Below are 19,839 nucleotides of genomic sequence, written 5' to 3' on the forward strand. Positions count from 1 at the left end.
TTCTGTATGTGTCCTAGAAACACCCATCCAAGGAGAGAAAGCTAACAATGGAGGAGAAGCCACCTCAGACCCAATGCTTGATGTCTGTTTTTCTCCTCAGAGCACACTGGGGTTTCCATGGCCTGCCAAGACCTCCACCCAAGTGAGCAAAACCAGACAGGAAAGAGGGAAATCAAAACAGGTACCTAAACCAAAAGCAGAAGGTTTTTGTGATCAAAATTCTTCCATTTTCATTTCAACTGGGTTTTCTCACTTCCAGCCTCATCATAATTACAAAGAACATAACAAGCAAAAGTCATGTGGATTTCAAAAAAACCCAAGCAGAAAAAAAAAGTCCCACTAGAACCAGGAGCCTGAGATGTGCAGAAAGAAAATAGCTGAAACATACATATTTACATATATACATACATACATACATACATACATACATTCATACAGTGCTGATGACACAAACAGACCAGGGGACAGAGTAGCCAAAGCACCCCCTCTCTTGCCAGGGCTTTTCTTCTATCTTAATAAGAGCACATTTCTACTAGGAGGGAACTTTTACTAAGTAAGAGGAAAGACTTGGTATGTAATAGAATATTTAAGTGAAAAGATAACATCCCCACATAAATCTTAAATATTTGCAGCAAAAACTAAATCTACTTCCAAAGACTCCTAATGGAGAAAATGCTTGATGCTTGAAAATACTCAATACTACAGATTTGTGGAGAAAACAAAGCAGAAAAGTCATTCTCATCTGCCCTTGCTTCATCCATCTTGGTTGACCAGAAGGTATGTTGCAGTCATGACTCTGCAACTTCAAAAAAATCTCCCCTAAACCAAACACTGCAACATATGTAATTCAAGATGTATCTCATATAAATTGCATACACACACACACATTATAATACATGCACACGAACAAAATTATAAAGCATATAAAACTTTAAATCTATAAAGGGATTTTTCTTTTAATGTGTTCCACTGGCTAAGGGAAAAAGGTTTTGGCTAAAATGTTCCAAACGTTAAATTTAGCAGGTTCATTATGGCACAAAACAGACAGAGCAACTGCCAGCTGCCTGGCCTGTAATTCAGCTGAGAACTTGTGGGCAGTCTCTGGACCACAGAGAGCCACATGTGGTCTCTAGGAGTCCCAGACAGAATGCTGGGACTGTAATTTCAGGTTTGCTTGCTTTTCCAGTTTGTGCTGTAATTTATGAGTTCAGCTAGGGCTTCAGTTTGTTCCCATGGGAAGAATCACTTTCTGGTGTCTTTACCCTTCATGATGCTGCCATGGTGCTAGAGCAACTTAAAAACACCCAAAGGGCAGGCAGGAGGAGGTGAGTGATGGGTCTGAGAACTCAACAGGAAGGGCTGGTAACTTCTGGGCTGAACACTGGATAGCAGAAACCACTTGCTGTCGTGCTCATAGATTACCACCTAGCAGTGCTCAGAACAGGTGACAACCACAACTGCCTCCACCAGAACCGTTGAGTCTCACAATGGCCCAAGGGACAGGACACCCCACTGTGTCATAGAGACTACACGGCCTGGGATATATCTCACCAAAGACCAAATGTCACTTTTTCCTAGCCTTGTTTCCTCCCACTGTTCAGTGCTCCAAAACAGAGGCTCAGGATTCAAAGGCAGCAGCTTATACCAGCTAACAAGTGACTCTGTTTCCCCTCACCTCATCCAGAGGCTGAAGCCCCTTCGGAAAGAAAAGCAGGAGGAGTGATGGGTCCATTCAACAGAACTGAGCTCGATTTAGATGACAGGCTGTGTTTGCCTTGCCCTGTCACAGTCTGCAAAGTACAAATCAGGATACCTGCCCCATAGGACTGAAGCGAATGAGTTTAATGCCGGCTGCAGCACGGTTATGTCAGTCAAAGCCTGGCCACTGAGTCCTTCAAGGCCGAGACTTTCAAATCCTCTGCCTGCCATAGCACTATCGGCCATTAAGCTGATGATGGCCGTGGTAGCTGACTGCTCTTTGTATGTCTGTACAAATCCTTCTGCAGCTCAGACATCCACAGGGATGGCTTTCAGTGATTTTGGTACTAGGTGCTACTGGAAATGAAAGCTCAAGATTTTGTCTTATCTGGTGGTATTTGCGGCAGGGAAAAAAATGTGAAACTGCAGTACTTGAAAACACCTCCTAGGGGAAGACTGCCTAAGGGATAGGACATACATCACCTGTTTCTTTAACTGTTCTGATAAAAAACTAACCCTACCCCCTAAAAAAAAAAAAAAAAAAAAAAAAAAAAAAAAAAAAAAGAGTAAAAAGCTGGGCGTGGTAGCACACTCCTGTAATCCCAGTGTTCATGAAGGCAGAGGCAGGTGGATCTCGGTGAGTTCAAAGCCAGCCTGGTCTACAAAGTGTGTCCAAGAAAGCCAAAAGCACACACAGAAACCCTGCCTCAAAAACAAAAACAAACCAACAAAACCCCTAAACCACCTCTAAAGACAGCAAAATAAGCAGTTTTTCTGTGAGGCTCACATCTGAACTCAGGGGAGGACAAGAGGAAGACGGAGCCCATCCAACAGGCTCACCTGGCATCTTCAGGGGATTCCGCGATGAGATGGAAGGTCCTGTCGGCCATAATAATATCGATCCCATTCTCTTTGCTGGTGTTGTCTATGATCTCCCTGTGAGACACACAAGCAGCAAATTGAAATCAAGAATGCAGACGTCTTAGGAACAACCAAGAAAGGTAATTTTACAAAATTAATGACCAAGTGGGAAAGCGTTTCTTTAGAAATTATACAGCACGCCCCTTTGCACCCCCATTCATGGGAGATGTCTTCTGAGATTCCTAGGAGGTCCCTGAGACTGGACACAGAAGTGATCATTACATACACGGTGGACTCCCCATATAGTGTAGAGTGTCCGTGGACAGAGCACCTGAGACGGAGTGTTTTATATTTCAGAACAGGACCTAAATCTAAACATAGGATGTATTTATTTTCCACACATATGTAGCCTGAAGGCATTTGTTTTATGCTAAGCAAAAGGTATGCTATGGGGCTATGCTCCAGTTGAATGCAACTTTATAAAGTGTCTTCCACATGACTGAATTTTGACTATAACCCATCATGTGAGTTCAGAGTAGAATTCTCCACTTGAGGCATCGTAGCAGCACTCAAAGTTCAAAGAATCTTAGATTTTGGATTTCCAGATTGGGGCATACAACCCATATAAGCATTGAACTGTAAAGCTTACTTTGCAAATTAGACATAATAAGGATGACCAATAACAGAACAGAATAATTGCAAAACCCCAAAACAAAGGTAGGTGACCATTCTCTCATTCCCCATTTTTCTCCCTCTAAAGATGATTTTTTTTTTCTGTTGTTTTTTGACCACAGGGAACTGAAGTCATAAACATGAATAGAATTAAGGACCAGATCTCCAGATAAATAAAGCACATTGTCACCAGTGTTTTAAGCGACCTCCAGGGGGAGCCAGACTCCTCTACGCATGGGGTTAGGGATGGGGAGAGGAGGGAGGAGGGTGCCAGGGTGCTTCCCTGATGTCTCTTTGCAGGGACCTTTTCTCACAGTGCACACCCAATGTCTGACTTTCCTCAAGGCCTAGAAAATCCTTCCTCCTCCTTGTCTGATGTATAATAGGAGGAAACCCATAAGGCAGCCTAGCCTCGTATGAGCTGGTTTACTTCAGCAGCTGCAGTTAGACGATGCCACTCATAAGCTCCTGGGTTGGATATGTGATAAAGTAGGTATTTACTGGCAGGACTCTGAAGAAGGGATTAGCTATGAGGCTCTACTATTGCGAACAGACTAAGGTTCTTGGGGCTGAACATTGCTTTATTTTGTTTTGTTTTTCTTTTTCTTCTTTCATTTCTCTACTCCAGGTCCCCGCACTCCCCTCCCTTTTTCTGCAGTGCTGGAATTGAATCCAGGTTCTGCGCATGCTGGAAAAGTATTCTACCACTGAGCTACATCACATCCGTACTTTAATTGTGATAGGAAGTCAGGCTGGCCTCAAACTGGCAAGTCTTCTGCTTCCACCTTTACAGAGAGGATTCACCACCTTTACAGAGAGGATTGAGCCATTCCTTGCTCTCTTCCAAAAGCATGCTTGCCTTCAGCCAGGGATGACAAAGTAAGATGTGTTCTCTTAATCTCAGATTTCTTAGTGTTTACACCGTGGCAACATAAATCTCGTTCATTAGAAATCCCCCAGCTGTGGTTATTTGTTACACAGAACAGACTGAAGGAGAAAGAAGCTTCCCATCACAGGCTGAGGCCTGACCAGCACCTGCCATGGGCTCCCCAACTCTCCACACTGCCTCCATTAGGGGCTATGGAGCAGGTGCAGGATTTGGTGTCATTTCGATGTCACCTAGACACTCCTGAATTAGTATCAGAGACAAAATGACGGGGACAGGCTACCTAAATCAGGGTAAAACACAAACAGGTAACAAGATCATACAAGAGTTGGCAATGCATTTGACCGTGAGAACAGTCTTGAGGATCGGGCCAGTTTGCTTTGAGACCTGAAGCAGTGAATTTACTCACAGCAAAACACTTCCACTGTATCAACATAACTGAAATTCTATCAGGCTAGAAACAATAATTGGGTTATGACTATATTGCTAGGTTCATGGAAACAAAGTTAAATACTTTTTGGGCCAGAGGGATGGCTCAGCAGTTAAGAGTTCCTACCGCTCTTCCAGAGGAGCAGAGTTCAATTTCTAGCACCTGTGTCAGGTAGCTCACAACTGCCTGTAAGTCTAGCGTCAGGGAGACCTGAGAGCCTCTTCTGACTTCCGTGAATACCCACATACATGTGCACAGCCCTTTCCAACACAAATACACATAAATAAAAATCAAGTTTTAAAGTAGGCAACCCAAGAACAAATGAATTACATTTTAAAAAATCCCGTTAAGATCAGGGGACAGGGGACAGTGAGATGGCTATGAGGAAGAAGGTGCTTGCTGCAAAACTGGTGACCTAAGTTCAATCCCTAGAACCCACGGTGGAGGAAGGAACTGACCCACAAAGTTGCCCTCTGATTTCCCCACAAGCACCATGGCAGATGTACTCACACACAGGGTGCACACACACAACCAATAATAAAATCTAAGGGTAAAAAGAAAGGGTGGTCTGTGATGCCTCCTCTGCAGAGAGGGGAGGGTGGCCCAGTGGGTCTCATGATGGATGCTATTCCAGTTTGCTCACTACTGATGGGATAAACACCGTGACCAAAAGCAACCTGGGGCAGGGGAAGGAGTTTATTTGGGTTACACGGCCTGATCACCGTCCACACTGACAGAAGTCAAGGCAGGAACTGAAGGAGGGTAGAAACTTATGCAGAGGCCATGCAGGAGTGCTATTTACTGGCTTTCTCAACATGGCTTGCTTAGCCTGCTCTCTTATGTCACCCAGGACCACCTGCCCAGGGTTGCCCCCCCCTACAGTGGTCTAGGCTCTCCTACATCAATTACAACTCAAGAAAGTGCCCCCACAGAGCGGCCTGCATACCAATTTAACCAAGGCACTTCAAATGACCCTGGCTTGTGTCAAGCTGACAAAATGCAGCCAGCACAGATCCCATAGGCAGAAGAAAGGTCTCCAGGAACTCTGACTTTAGCAGGTGCTTTTCATCTCAGATCTCATGAGTAAATGGGGCTCTAGACACTATGGCCAGCCTCACAGCTCTGCACCTCAAAATCCCAGGAATGTTCAGAAACACAGGCAGGGCCCCAGGGAACAAAAACGCGTTTCTCTCAAGAGAGTAGAGCTGTTGTTGACAGGGCTACAGTGCAGCTGAGCTCCAATTCAGGACTTTCCCAAATGCTGAAGAGGGAAATAACTAGAGAAAGGCCTTCTGTTGAGAGAGCCCCAGTCTGAACGGAGAGCAGAGAACATCCTATCACATTGAAAACAAGAAGTTCTCAGAAAGGGCTAGAACTACATGAAACAGATCAAGGACTACCAGGGGACTTCCAGCATCCAGATGGGGTTACTGTGTGATTCCTTAGGAATCATGTAGAGCTACAGTGGCTGGGACTCACAAAATCCGGTAAATCCAGAAGCTTGTAATGATTCTTAGAAAAACAAAAACAGTAAAGTCGTCACTGCTGGACGATAGGAACCTACTCATTTTCCTGGAAACTGGAGGATGAAAGGAAAGGTAAGCATTTAGCTTGACTATCCTGTATGAAGAGTAGCTCAGGATTATCATTTCCTATTCAGGAAATGTTTTCTTTATAGAATACCTTAGGTAATAGATGAGCACAGTCAGCATCAGGTTGAAAATATTCAGAAAACTATTCCCACACTGAACACAAGTAGGATTTATCAATGTTCCCTTAATTAATACAAATATTTATATAACATTCACATTGTACACATCTTACTGGATCATGACTAAAAAACAAAACAAACAAACAAAAAAAGAACCTATACAATCTTGACCACTCCTCCCAGAGGCAGCTGTGGGAAACGTGGACCATGCCTGGACCACCAATGCCATGGATTATGTTCCCAAAAGAATCTTAAGAGCAAACTAACATATTCACAAGAAATGATGCCAGTGACTTGCTTCAGCAAAATGCACTTGGTCAGAGAACAGGTCACTGGTGTCCCTTGAGCATAGGTGGAGAGTCAAGCTGTGAACACTACAGACCCAAATTGCCCCAAGTCTAATCTTGCTCATAATGAACTCCTACAGGACAGCCTGGAAAGACCCTAAAGTTTCCTGTCTGTTCTTTATTAATGGTCCTAAAATACATAAAAGTTTTTCCTCATTTTACTTTCTACATTCCCAAAGTAATTTTCTTAAGTGCTGATGCTGGCTCATGAGAAACAACCCTCCATTTTCAAGGTTTATGGCTTTCAGGGTTAATTTGTTCTCTCAAAGCTCATTTTGCCACTTTTCCAAATATTTGTGGTTTCCCAGTTTTAAGCAGTACAGGTACAAGTTATTCCCAAACAATTGTATTTTTTATGTTTAGTATCTAATTTTTCCAAGAAAAACAGCTGCCCCCAACCCCAACAATTTTCTAAAAACATTAAATTTTAACAAAAACAGTAGTCCCTTGATAGTCCAAAGCCTTGGTTCTAAAAGGGATTGCTGTCAGGAAAGAAGGTTGTGTGAAATTCAAATCCTAGCCCTGTTTTTCCACTGTGGGGGAATTGTGGGAGTTAGTGCTAACATCACAGCTAGAAGATAATGATTCATTTCAAAACACCTGTCAATCAGCTCTTCCTTTAGCTTGTTGGATGGCAGCCAGAGACAGGAAGAAACAGGCTGACTCCACAGGAGAGCTCTCTACCAAGTACCCCACATTCACATCTGAATTTTTTCCCAGTTTATTGAGATAGGGGCTCACCATAAAGGTCAGGCTGCTCCCAAACTCTCAAGTAGCCCAGGTTGGTCTCCAACTCAGTTTTCCTACCTAAGCCTTCCCAGGGCTGAGTTTAGGGGTGTGCATTGTAGCCGGCTTCATTCAAGACAACCTCGTCTGCATGCGCATCATTACCTTTCCAGTGTGTGTATGTCCAAAGGCCTATCTTCCAAATGAAAATCAACAACTGAGTGTACTTGCAACCACAAAAAATAAAATAAAGTAAAATAAAAAATGGCCTTGAGATTAGGTCTTGTTTCCCAGTTCATTCACAATTTAACTTACCTAAGTGAATTGTTAAGACTGAGTACCTATGCTAGTCTACTGTTGCAGAGAACTCATGGGGTGGTGAGAAAGTTCAGTCTGTAAAATAGGTGCTATGCAAGCTCAAGGGCCTAGGTTCAAGACCCTAAGCCCACGTGAAGAATCTGGGTATGATTTGAGCATCTGTGTAGTCTAAACCCAGCTTGTACAATGCACACATACCCTCTCCTTACAATACATTCTGCAACCTGTTGGCAACTCAGGAGCTCTACCTGCCTTTACCCACAGGCACACCATACTCTACACATTGGAATAAATTTCTCCTGCCCTTAGCTACCGACAAATGTGTACAGTTTCTTGTCAACCATACTCCAGTTACAGCTAGGTGAAGTGAAAAAGAGCCCATGGGGCTGGAAGTAATTTGGGGTCCATGTACAGTCATGCAAACTGAGTCCTGTATTTAGGGAGAATATCCCATTTACCACCTTATGCCTATACATAACTGGCCATGCTGGAGGTTGGTGTGATGCTAGGTACTGGCCCTCTGTGTAAACCCGCCTAAGTCATTATACCTGATTGGCTATTTAAACAGGGGAGGGAAGAATGGGGGCTAGGTGTGGCTAAGGTTCCCTGGCTTTGGGAGTTTAAGAGAGAATAACAAAAAACAGATGCACAGGAAGAAAGGAAGGAGGAAGATGCCAGGATGGGTTAGTCTGGAGAAAACACCATGTGCGCTGAGGAAGGACTCCAATAATGGCAGAAAAAGGCCCAGACGGAGAATATAAGAAGTACCATTGGATTATGGATGGACAGTAGTCCAGCTGAGGAGGATTACGGTGGATGGCATTGGATGGGGGCTGGGAGATGGATGGTGACAATTTTGAGTCAGTGTACGTGAAATATCTGCCTGGCCTAAGGTAAATAAGGCAATTACAAATCTAACAGGTGGTTGTGTCTTATTATCTGTGATAGCAGGTTAAATAATACCACTGTGATAATCTTAGGGCTAATAATAATATATAGCTCAACCCTCATCATTTCATTTATTTTACAATAACACATACATTAAAGGTTACATAACTAAAATCTGTCACTCAAAATAGAGAGCTGCTCATATTATATCTCCAAATATATATATATATATATATATATATATATATATATATATATATATTCCTATATTCCTTTAGGTCCCATAGAAGACTGCCTCACATGACCTGCTGTCATCTGTGTCTGTACCATCACTCTGTTCCTTTTCTTTGTTGGTTGTCAGGGGAAGGGAGAAAAAGCTGAGTGTGTTGGCGCATACTAGCAATCTCAGCACTGGGGAGGCGGAGGCAGAAGGATCCCCAGGGCTTGTTGGCCAGCCAGCCTAACCTACTTGGCAAGCTCCTGGCCCCAGTGACAGACTATCTGTAAAAGGCAGTTTCTGAGAATGGCACCCTACATTGATATCTGGCTCCCACATACACACATGTACACACAAACACATACACACACACTTTCAAAAACAAACAAATAAAGTGCACCCATCCGCACCATCGGGCAGCTGGGCTGCGGGGACCTACTTGGCTGTCCGCACTTCCACGGTGCCCTTGAGCTTCTCCTCACTGTCGTTTTCAAAGTACATCAGCTTGGATTGGCGAAGGACAAACCAGCGCTTCTTCCAGTTCCTCCTGGACAGCGTGGAGGAGCCACCACCTTTCTTGTGCAGCCAGCCTTGCTTGAGGGCTTCCTGCTTGGATCGGAACCACAGGAAGGTCTCGTCCTTGAGGACGCACCAGCGGCGCTTCCAGGAGTTCATCAGGCCACCTGTCTCCCCCAAGGAGGGGTAGAGAGAAAGGGTTATGAGGTCAGTCAAAGCAAGTGAGAGAGTCCACAGCCCGTTTTGAGCCTTGCCTCAGCCAACACACACTCACGACTTCTGGCGTGGGGGAGGGGCTTATGCTGGGTGCTTTGCCATCCAAGAATGTTCCTCCCTGATACACAAAAATGGCTCCTCCTCAGTTAGCAGAGAAACCTCCCTGGGCACCTCACATGGAGGCTGTCACTGACTGAGCCGTGAGTAAGAGCCTTCACTACATGTATGGCCCATGGTTGCCTCCAAGTGCCCCATGGTAGTGAACTATGGTGTCAAGGTTCATGTGCTTCCCTTATGTAGCAGGTGTCAGAACAAGCATTGTCCATGGTTCTAGAATTAGTGTTGAAGTCTCACCTCCAGAGAAGAAGAAAATGCTGTGTTTTGGGTAAATACATCTTTTCATAGGAAAACACTGTCAAATGAAAGTGGATTTTAGATAAAAGGCAAAAGGCTGATAGCAACAAAGTGGGAGTGCGTAGCGGCATGCGTCAGACTGCAGAGTGGAGAAAGTGCAGGTGGAATTAAAGCTAGCCCCTGCCCTCCTTTCTTCTGTTCTTGATTTATGCTATTGAGGACTGAAACCAGGGACTCATGCATGCTGAGCAAGCTTGTATTTCCCACCCCATTCCATTTTTAAACTTTATTTTGAGACAGGGTTTTGGTATTAAGATGTCAAGGCTGCCCTCACACTTCAGCCTTATGAGTCGCGGGGATAACAGGTTCATGGCGGGTACATGCAGAAAATGTTTGTTAACTGAGATAATGAGAGAAGCGTATATACTGACCTTGGTAGCCAAATTTCCACATGCGTACCAGGGATATCTTACTACGCTCACTGAGAAATCTTTTAAGACTGTATATGGGCAAGCATAATCTACTTCTACAGCTCACTACAGAACTGCTCATGCTATTACTTTATTATGATCAAGCAGTAACAAAATCAAGATACCTAAACATGGAGACTTAAAGCCCAATGCATTCCTTTTACAGGTCAGAAAACAAATCTAATAGACCTTTTCCTGGAGAGAATGGACAAGCGAGACAGTACCTCCCTCATTAAAATAACCAGACAATCTCCCTCTTTAGAACTCCAAAGTTCTCCACTCAACTGGCTGAGACCTTTCATGATGAAGTCAAGACAGAGCTGTTTCCCCACAGCAAATCTGCCAAGGACTCTCACAGTAAAACATTAGGATTGTTTTGATTTGTGACTTTAATCTTCATCTTTCAAAACAGGCCCAGAGGAAAACTGTAGCACAAGGTTGTTCTGGTGTGCTGCAGTGATAAATCTTAGTTAATGTGCCAACAGTTGCTGTAGCGGCCTTTCTGTGGCTCTTCTTTTCTGAACGTATGTATATATGTATGTTATGTATATGATTTCAGGATGACCTCTTGGTGTTGGATAACCAACAGGGAGGCTCTCCCGTGGAGAAAAATGGTTCTTCTGCTGTTGGCATTCTTTAGTTTCCTATAGTTCTTTGTCTAGGATTCGGCTCCTATGAGAATTCCCCTTTCTGTGTCTATTGCTGTCAACCTTGTTCAGGTCTTATGCAGGCGGCCATGTTCTTGAGATTTTCCTGCTTGGTCGAGTATTTGCCTGAGTATCAAGTGTTTTCGTTAAGAATTCCCCAGCATTTGTATTTCCAAATGTGACACCAGACAACAGAAAAGTCTTCCCTAAACTAAACCTAATTGTAAATTGGTAAATGTTTGCTCACAATGAAAACTGCATGGTCGTTAGACTAGTGTTTTAGAAGAGAGGGCAGGCAGGCAGGCAAGCAGACATACATACATACACACACACACACACACACACACACACACACACTTGTGAATGCATGTGTGAGTGGAAAAGTGAAAAGAAGGGCTGGAAATAAATTACTCATTGATGGAGAAATCAGGAACAGAAAAAAGGCTTGTAGAATCAATGATGGCACCTATTGATGAGTGTTTCTGTTATCTTGCCCAGTTCCCATGCTATAGACCTTTCTCTGCCCTGAGTCTAGGGCCCTCCATCTATAGAAACCTGCCAGAAAATCCTGGTGATGATGAATTTCTCATTATGCTGGACCCCGAGAGAGGATCCAGGACCAAATATCCAAAGGCAAGCATGAGGCCATAATTAAAACAATTCCTAAATGACAGGTGCCTTAAGGTTTTTAATACTTACTATTTAAGTCCAGCACGTTTGAGAAGTCTCATCACAAAGTAGGTGTGATGAGCAGTTTCACAGACTGTGTCCCCACAGTGTTCAATACATCCTTCCAGGTCTTGTGTATGTGGAGGTGGAATGGGGATGGAGTTATGAGAATGGGTCCTAAAGACTTTCAGCAGTGACCTTACTCACATTTGATTGCAAGTATGTATAAATGAGTGGTAAAGAGGGGATATAGAGCAGGTGAAGAGTGAGACTAAAAATGGACGCTGGGAGTTTAGAGACTCTTTGCTCTCCCTATCTCCTGGCACCAATTCAGGGGAGTTAAAGTCACATTCATTATGGCAATAGCAGCCAGATGGCTCGAACATGACCCAGTGTTCTTCATTCTCCTAAGTGGCAGGTGGGTGGGCTGAATGCTTTTCTATAGCTTTATCCCAACCTAGGCAGTACCTTTCATGTACAGAAAACTGTGGAAGTAAGGCAGTGTGACACAGCTATACACGGAGTCTCGCCGGTAGGAGAGCTCATCATCTGTATCAAATCTTGAGTCAAAGTCCTCTTCGCTGTCTTCAAACTGGATAGGGAGACAGAGAAGGCGAGACAATGGTAAGCAGAAGGTGAGAAGCAGCAATGAAAACACCCAACATGGGTTAACCATCAACAACTCGGCGTAGCTGAGGAGAGCCCCTGATTTAGGACATTACAGTTAACATCCAGGGAATTCAGAATTACAAAATACTCAAACACTGGGTCAAGTAATGAGCTGACCTGACACCTACAATGCAAACTGAACCTAACCCAAAGGCTCCATGCTAAAAAGAACAATGTTTAAGGTTGTTGCTTTAATCGAGGCATGATAGAGTTGCTTCATTAAGTTGCTATGCCAAATGCCACGTTTGAGAAAGACAACATTTAATCTGAAACAAACAAACAAACAAACATTAAAAACGCATAAGAAAACTTTAAGAAAAGGACATATTTACACCCTACAGATTCCTCCCTTATCAAGGTTATAAGAGGGCTGGAGAAATGTCTGAGAGGTTAAAAGCACTGGCTGTTCTTCCAGAGGTCCTGAGTTCAATTCCTAGCAACCACATGGTGACTTATAACCATCTATAATGGGATCTGGTGCCCTCTTGTCTGCAGACACAAATGTAGGCAGAATAGCTAAGCTGAGCCTCATTGAAAATGCCAATTGGGCCTGTGACCATACCATCATGAATGTGCCTAATCTGATCCATCCAATATGCCAGTATGCAGCTTGTCAGATAGTTCTGCTAGTAAAGTATAGATACGGGGACCTGAGTGCATTCCCAAAGTTTATGCAGAAACAGCTGGGCGTGGTAGCCCCTAAGGACTGGTTATCTCAGCACTGGCAAGGTGGAGATAGGTGAGTACCTAGGCATAGCCCACTATAGCCTACTTGGTGAGTTCCAGGCTAATGAGATCGCCATACACACACACAAAATGGTGGATAGCACCAGAGGAAAGGTTTTCCTCTGGGTTCTACACATGTCCACACACACACACACACACACACACACACACACACACAAACACACACAGAGAAATACACAAAAAGCAATTTTCTCATAGCTTGGATGAAGGGTCAGTTCTGGGCTTTGCGCCAAACCCCATTTTCACTGGTTTAACTGGCCTTTCGAAAGAGAAAGGGTAAGAGTATCTTGACGGACCTGACTGAAATCTTTAGGGGTCTGCCTTAATGCTACTGACGATGCAGCAGTGTGGTAGATGGTAGAGCACTTCCACTTGTAGGGACAAAAGAGGCAGATACTCACAGAGGACTGCGCTCCTTCTGAGCTGAACCGGTACGCTCCGGAACTGTTGTAGGTTCCCACTGAGTACCTGTAGTCTGGGGACCACTGGCTCCCGCAGGAGTTGGAGAAAGTCACGCTGCTGCCTGAGGTGATGGCACCATCCTCATAATCGTCCTGGTCATAGTCGTAGTCGCCATCGGGGGAGGGCAGGTCTCCGTTGTTCTGGGGCATGCAGTAGGTAGACTCCCCGCTGGAGGAGTTGTGCAGGCTGGCAGAGTCCTGCACAGATGGGGCCAGCAGCACTGTACTGTCAGCACTGGGGCTGGTGGGCACCACTGTGTAGTTCATGTAAGGGTCATCCTCAGAGGAGTCATCGCTGGTCCGGATGCCGCTTGTCCGCTGGTCAGAGTGGCCATGCTCACTGGGGTTGGGTGAGTCCTTGAAGGCATCGTCATCAGCCTCGAAGCCCTCGTCCACCTCCTCCTCGGGGTAGGGCTGGCTGAAGTTGAAGTTCGGCTTCTCCGCACCGGCACCCTCAGCAAGCTCACCGGAAACCTCGCTCCCAACCGACAGGGAGCGCTCGATGTTGCGGACGCACTCGTCGATCTCGTCGAAGTTGAGGGACTCCAGGAACTCCTGCGCGGCGCGACAGGCCTCGTCCTCCAGCCTGCGCAGCTCCTCATCCCGAAGCTGCTGCAGCTTCTGCAGTGAGGCCTCGGTCAGCGACAGCTCCTGGCGCTCCTTCATGCGCTGCAGATCCTCGATCTCCTTCTCCAGCCGCAGTATCTCCTCCACCTGCTTGTTCTCCCTCTGTTTCTCCAGCTCCCGGGTCAGGTCCGCTTCCCTCTGGCTCTTCTGCAAGGCTTCAAGTTCCTGCTGCCTCCTTGCTTCTTCCTCCTGGGCACAAGGGGTTTTAGAATAAGCACTTCTCTCCTTTTTTACTCATTGAATTGTGGCCCCACCCTGAAATCCTCAGAACATGGCTGTGGTTAGACACAGGGCTTTTAATTGTGTGGTTAAGTTAAATGAGGTGAGGTCAGTGAACTGATCCTGCATCCAATCTGAATGGCCTCCTTATAAAAGAAGAGAGTGGGAGACAAGATACCAGGAAATAAATATCAAGAAAGAACTGTGGTGTATGGACACAGTGAGGTTACCACCTGGTCAAGAAAAGGCCTGGGAGAAACCAAGCCTTAGCGATGGTGCAGACCATAATGGCATCACTAGGATGCTAACGGGGGCCTTACCACAGAGAAGTCACACTATGACCCATACTGAAGTGTCAAGGCACTCTCTAAGCTCTGCACCACTGTGATGGGCGAGAAAGTGTACCACAACATCTCTTCAGCCTGTTCTTCCACTCTCTCCTACTTGATTTCCATTCCAAATCCCAGTGTCAAGGTTTGAAGCAGGAAGGGAACACATCAAGAGCCCCAAATGTCACAGCCTTCCTTACCTGCTGGGCGCGGAGGAGGTCAGCTTCTCTCTGTGCTCTCTCTCTAAAAACAGAAAAGAAAAACAGCTGGTGAAAATCAGCAGCTCTGAAATGACTTTTCAGTAGGTCTCATTTTTGAGCAGTGCTGGGGCTAGGCAAATACTCCATTACTGAGCTATGTGCTCGGCCCAATGAAGCTCTTTGCCAGTTGAAAACCAGGAAAGGAGTTGAGAAGATGTGCTTGTTTTGTAAGCGTGAAGTCCTGAGTTCAGACCCTCCGCACCCAGGCACAGAGCCAAAGCATAGTGGAATACGTCTGTAATTCCAATGCAGAAAAGCAGAAACAAGTGGCACCATGGAGGTCGCTGGTCAGTCACCCTGTCCAAATCAGTAAGCTCCAGGTTCAGCAGGATAGTAGAGAGCAACTGAGGAGGCTATGGGACTCAAATATCTGGCCTCCACACCCACACAAGCACGCACTCGACGAGGAAGGACGGGGTGGTGTACTTATACCGTGTGCAAAGAGAAATATGCACAGAACTGGGATGTCTGTGCTGCCATGGAATATGATATTGCACCTGCTGAGGACTACTGCTTCGTGATGAGTTCTCTGGGTCCTTTGGAAATTGCTGACAGGCCAGCAAGGGTAACACCCCCAGTGAACCCATATGTTTCACCAAGCAAAGCACGTACCTTTCTTCTTCCTCTCTCTTCTTTTCTTCCTCCTGCCTCTTCCTTTCCTCCAGCTCCCGTTTCTCAGCCAGCAGCTGCCTGTAAACCCTGCGGGCCAGCTGTCCTCTGAGCTGCTTTTGGAACACGATGGCTGCCTTTTTCAGGTGCAGAAATCTCTTCCTCATCAGGAAAGCTCTGTAATTCTTCTGTATCGTCACCACACCACAAAGAACCTTTCTATACTGTTTTCTGTAAAAGAGGGTGGCCGCCGAGACAAGGAACCTGTGAGCTATTCAAATGAATTTATGACTACAAGACAAAAGGAGAGGACCCAGATTTGGACCCATCTCTCATTATGGAGATTGGCAGTCAGAGAAGGAAATTGGGAGAGAAAAAAAAAAAAGAATAATAACAAACAAAAGAAAGTCAGAGACCTGTCATTATCTTGGCTAAATAAATAAGCAACCCTAATACTGATTTGGGAAGTCTGGCACAAGCTGGGTAAACACAGAAAAAGAGGATCTAATATAGTCTACTGTTGAAACGAAAGCAAGAAAACAAAATGCTACTGTATCAGGACAGCTCCATGCTTCCGAAAATGGAATACCTAGTGTCTCATGTAGCCTGCAGAATACACCCAGCCAAATGACCATGAGTCAGAAGTGGCAGCACATGTTTTTAATGTCAGTACTTGGGAGGCAGAGACAGACATACCTCTGAATTTGCGGCCAACTTGACCTACATTGAGAGTTCCAGGCCAGCCAGGAACAACAAACTAAACAAGCATGAAAGATGCAGTACTGTTTTGTAAGCAACTGGGGAATGGGTCTTTAGGTTATGTGATACAAGTTGAGAGTTCTTCATCCCCAAACTTCAAATCTGCACTTTCCTGAATGCTGATATGATGCTCAGACATTTTCAGATTCTAGAGCTGGAGAAGTGGCTCAGCAGTTAAGAGCACAGGCTGCTCTCCAGAGGACTAGGATTCAATTCCCAGCACCCACACAGCAGTTCACAACCATCTGCAGGCGCATGGTACAAGGACATATATGCAGGCAAAACATGCATACACATCAAATGAAATCAAGAGATTTTTAGATTCTAAGGAACGTAGCTCACAGGCAGAATGTATGCTTAGCATGTATGAACAAGTATGGGGGAAAGATAGAATCAATATTCAGCACAGGAAAAAAAAAAACAAACAAACTCAGATCCTGGGTTATTTTTTAAATTTCTGACTGCCAATCAGCAGAGGCCAGGTGAATAAGATGTTCTAATATGAAAAATTCCCGAATCTGAAATGCTTGTGAACCTAAGTGTTTCAGACGAAGGACACACTTGGGTAGCCATGGCACAGGACTGAGCCAAACTCCAGAGGCTTCAGGAGATGCAGCGGAGCCAGGTCTATAGCGCCAGTGTCTCTGAGACATCTGAGTGAGCAGCAGCAGCTCACTGAGAAGTGATTTTCCGCGCTCTGTGCAGGTCAGGCTTACGGGGTTATTGCCTCGGTCACTTAAAGATATATGACCTTGGGTACCTCTCCACTCCCACAAACCACCCCACCAGGGGTCACAGCCCTTCGAGAGCTTCATGCCCTTCCCCAAGGTGTGGTTCTTACCGTGCCAGGTAGCCAAAGATGTGAGCTCGGATCACCATGGCTGCATGGTTGATCTCCTCTTCCCGCTTTTTCTCCAGTTTCTGCTCCAAGGATTCCCGAAGAAAGACCTGGCCAGGAGAGAGACGTGTCAAGAAAAGAACATGGTTGTGAAGAAAGGCACCTCAAAGTCAGGCCTGTCTTTTAGGGTCAGCATCTATTCCTCTCTACTGGATGTCTGTTGCTAACTCCCACAAGAAGGCTTTTTAAGCCAGCGAATGCATTTTACACAGTCCACCTGCCATAGATGGTACCTGATGTTATAACATCAGACAAGAAAATAAAAAAAGGGACAGACAGAAAGTTGCCTTGTCTTCAGTTATTACTACACTCAACAGGCATAAAGCGGCTATCAAATTCTTACATCATTGTGGCCAGGGCACACGAGCTCACAGACCAGCACTGGACCTGGGCCGAGTCTGAGTGAGAGGAGACACAGACATTGACGATAGAGAGAGGGAGTGAACCCAAGAAAGTCCTAAAATATTAAAATTTTGCTGTCTTGTGGGAACCTACCTTCTCTCCATGGCTGCTAAGAAATAACCTACAGAGTTAAGCTAAGCTTTTCTACGCACAAAGAAGTACTGACACCAAGAAGGCCGCTCCAGGCACTGGAGAGATGGCCAGTGATTAGGAACACTCCCTGTTCTTCCAGGAGACCTGAGTGTGACTCCTCGTGCTCACACCAAGTGACTCACATGTGCCTATATCTCCCACGTCCAGGGATCCCACATCCTCTTCTGCCCTCCACAGCCACCTGCACTCATATGCACCACCCAGAACATAATTAAAATACATCTTTTTTTTTGTAAGGAGAAAGAAACTGAGATCTGGGGATGTGATTAGAACGAGTGGCTAGCATACAGTATGCATGAGGTTCTGAGTTTAATTCTCTCACACACATACAATTCTAGTAACTGAGTTCGAAGTTAGAAAAGAAGGGCTTCGGTTCAGGATTAAATAAACAACAGATCCTTGCATGCTCATTTTGGTTAACGGACTCCTTAATTTACGCTGGTCAAGTGAGCTGCACCTGATATTGGTACTTGGCATTACTACCTGTGTTTTGAAAAGGTGAAGACATGAGGGCTCTTCATGCAAAGCATTCCACCTGGCACAAGAGGTTAGGGGCCTCTGCTACAGCAGCATGGCAAAAATGTGGGTTTTACTTTTTCTTACTCTTGGCTGAGGCTTTGGCAACCTGCAGGATTTCAGGCTGTGTGAGGGTCTCCCACATAATAGCTGCTGTGGCAGCAGGGATGACACACACTTAGCATTCAAATCAAGAGTTGGCTTTGGAGTTTCACTTCTGAGGTGTTGGGGGTTGCTTGTAGAGCTACAACACTAGGGTCACATTCAGTCAGTTACACACACTCACTCCACATGAACCATCAAGATGTTAATAACAACCACTTAGCAGTGTCTGAGAATGACACTTGTGAGTGTCACTGTCTCCCCGGCAGGCTTGGTGGCTATTTGTACCTTGGTCTTCCCCAGCTGCCACTCGCTGTTAGAGGCATCGTAGAGCTGCAGCAGCACAGTGCACTTCCCTCGGATGTCCTCCGGCACAGCCAGGTTCCGCATCAGCACTTTGTATCTGCGGCGGAGAATGCATGGTGTTACCATTGCCATCTGCTCTGCCCCTTCCCTTTTGAAGAGACAGAGAGAAAGGAAGGAAGGAAGGGAGGGAGGGAGGGAGGGAGGGAGAGAGAGAGGGAAGAAGAAAAAAGGAAAGGGCAAGAATGAGGAAAGAAAGAACCCATTTAGCTCCCTCTTGCCTTTTGTAAAAATCCTGAAAGGGTCTTCGGACTGCATATCCTGCTTTTCGAATCCTCACCGTCTCCAACATCCCCGAGTAGCGCAGCTGGTTCAGCACAACCACCTGATCAAACTGGTCTGGCATCTAAACCATGAACAATGGGATAACCATGGGTGCAGTGAGATGACACAGCACTAATGAGGCTGCCCTCACTAGTGTTTTAGAGAGCATGTGCATATGCACACAGTAATTTAGAATCTAGCCAGAACATACAGTTGAAAATGAATGCTTGTGGATTCGTCACCAGGTTCCCCAGTTTCAGCCAATCCTGCTGTGCCCACCAGCCTATGTACTGTCCTCATGTCCTTTGCCATTTTAATCTCATTAGTAAATATTTTAGCATATATCAGCTTAATGTAACCACTACACCATTATCATATCGTAAAAGATACCAACAATTCCTTAAAATACCAGTGTCCATGTTCAAATACTTGACCACATTACAATTAATACTGCAAAGTTGACTGTCGTCATTTTAATAACCTTTTTCAAAAGTCTACAGTGTTACCATGTCCCACTCTGTTTATTAAACTTAGGATATCGAGAGTTATTTTCCTAGTTAAAAACTATAGTAATCAAGGAGGAACACACATGACACCCACTCACACACATGCACTAACACATGCATTCACGCACACACACAGACACACACACAGAGACACACATACATACATACATACATACACACACACACACACACACTCTCTCTCTCTCTCAGTGTATTGTGAAATGCCAGAGGATAAAAGAGACAAGAAGATTCTGAGTTTGTTCCAGCCGGATAGCCCACTTATTGCAAGTTTCTCCAGAAGTGAGCCCAAGGACACACAGACTGAGTCC

General features: G+C 45.2%; 1 protein-coding gene across 4 annotated transcripts in view; it reads right to left on the minus strand.

The window, feature by feature from the left end:
* Myo10 (myosin X) overlaps positions 1-19,839 on the minus strand; it is a 197,603-nt gene that overhangs the window by 18,927 nt on the left and 158,837 nt on the right. For all 4 annotated transcript variants that reach the window (XM_021648702.2, XM_060380416.1, XM_060380417.1 and 1 more), the window contains 9 exons: positions 18,962-19,086; positions 18,666-18,780; positions 17,148-17,254; positions 15,551-15,778; positions 14,879-14,921; positions 13,444-14,319; positions 12,095-12,218; positions 9,194-9,437; positions 2,539-2,634 (listed from right to left, as the gene is read on the minus strand). In XM_021648702.2, coding sequence (XP_021504377.1) covers positions 2,539-2,634; positions 9,194-9,437; positions 12,095-12,218; positions 13,444-14,319; positions 14,879-14,921; positions 15,551-15,778; positions 17,148-17,254; positions 18,666-18,780; positions 18,962-19,086 — 1,958 coding nt within the window. The remainder of the gene's footprint in view (positions 1-2,538; positions 2,635-9,193; positions 9,438-12,094; positions 12,219-13,443; positions 14,320-14,878; positions 14,922-15,550; positions 15,779-17,147; positions 17,255-18,665; positions 18,781-18,961; positions 19,087-19,839) is intronic.

This window comes from Meriones unguiculatus, chromosome 3, assembly GCF_030254825.1.
Source record: "Meriones unguiculatus strain TT.TT164.6M chromosome 3, Bangor_MerUng_6.1, whole genome shotgun sequence".
NCBI lineage: Eukaryota > Metazoa > Chordata > Mammalia > Rodentia > Muridae > Meriones > Meriones unguiculatus.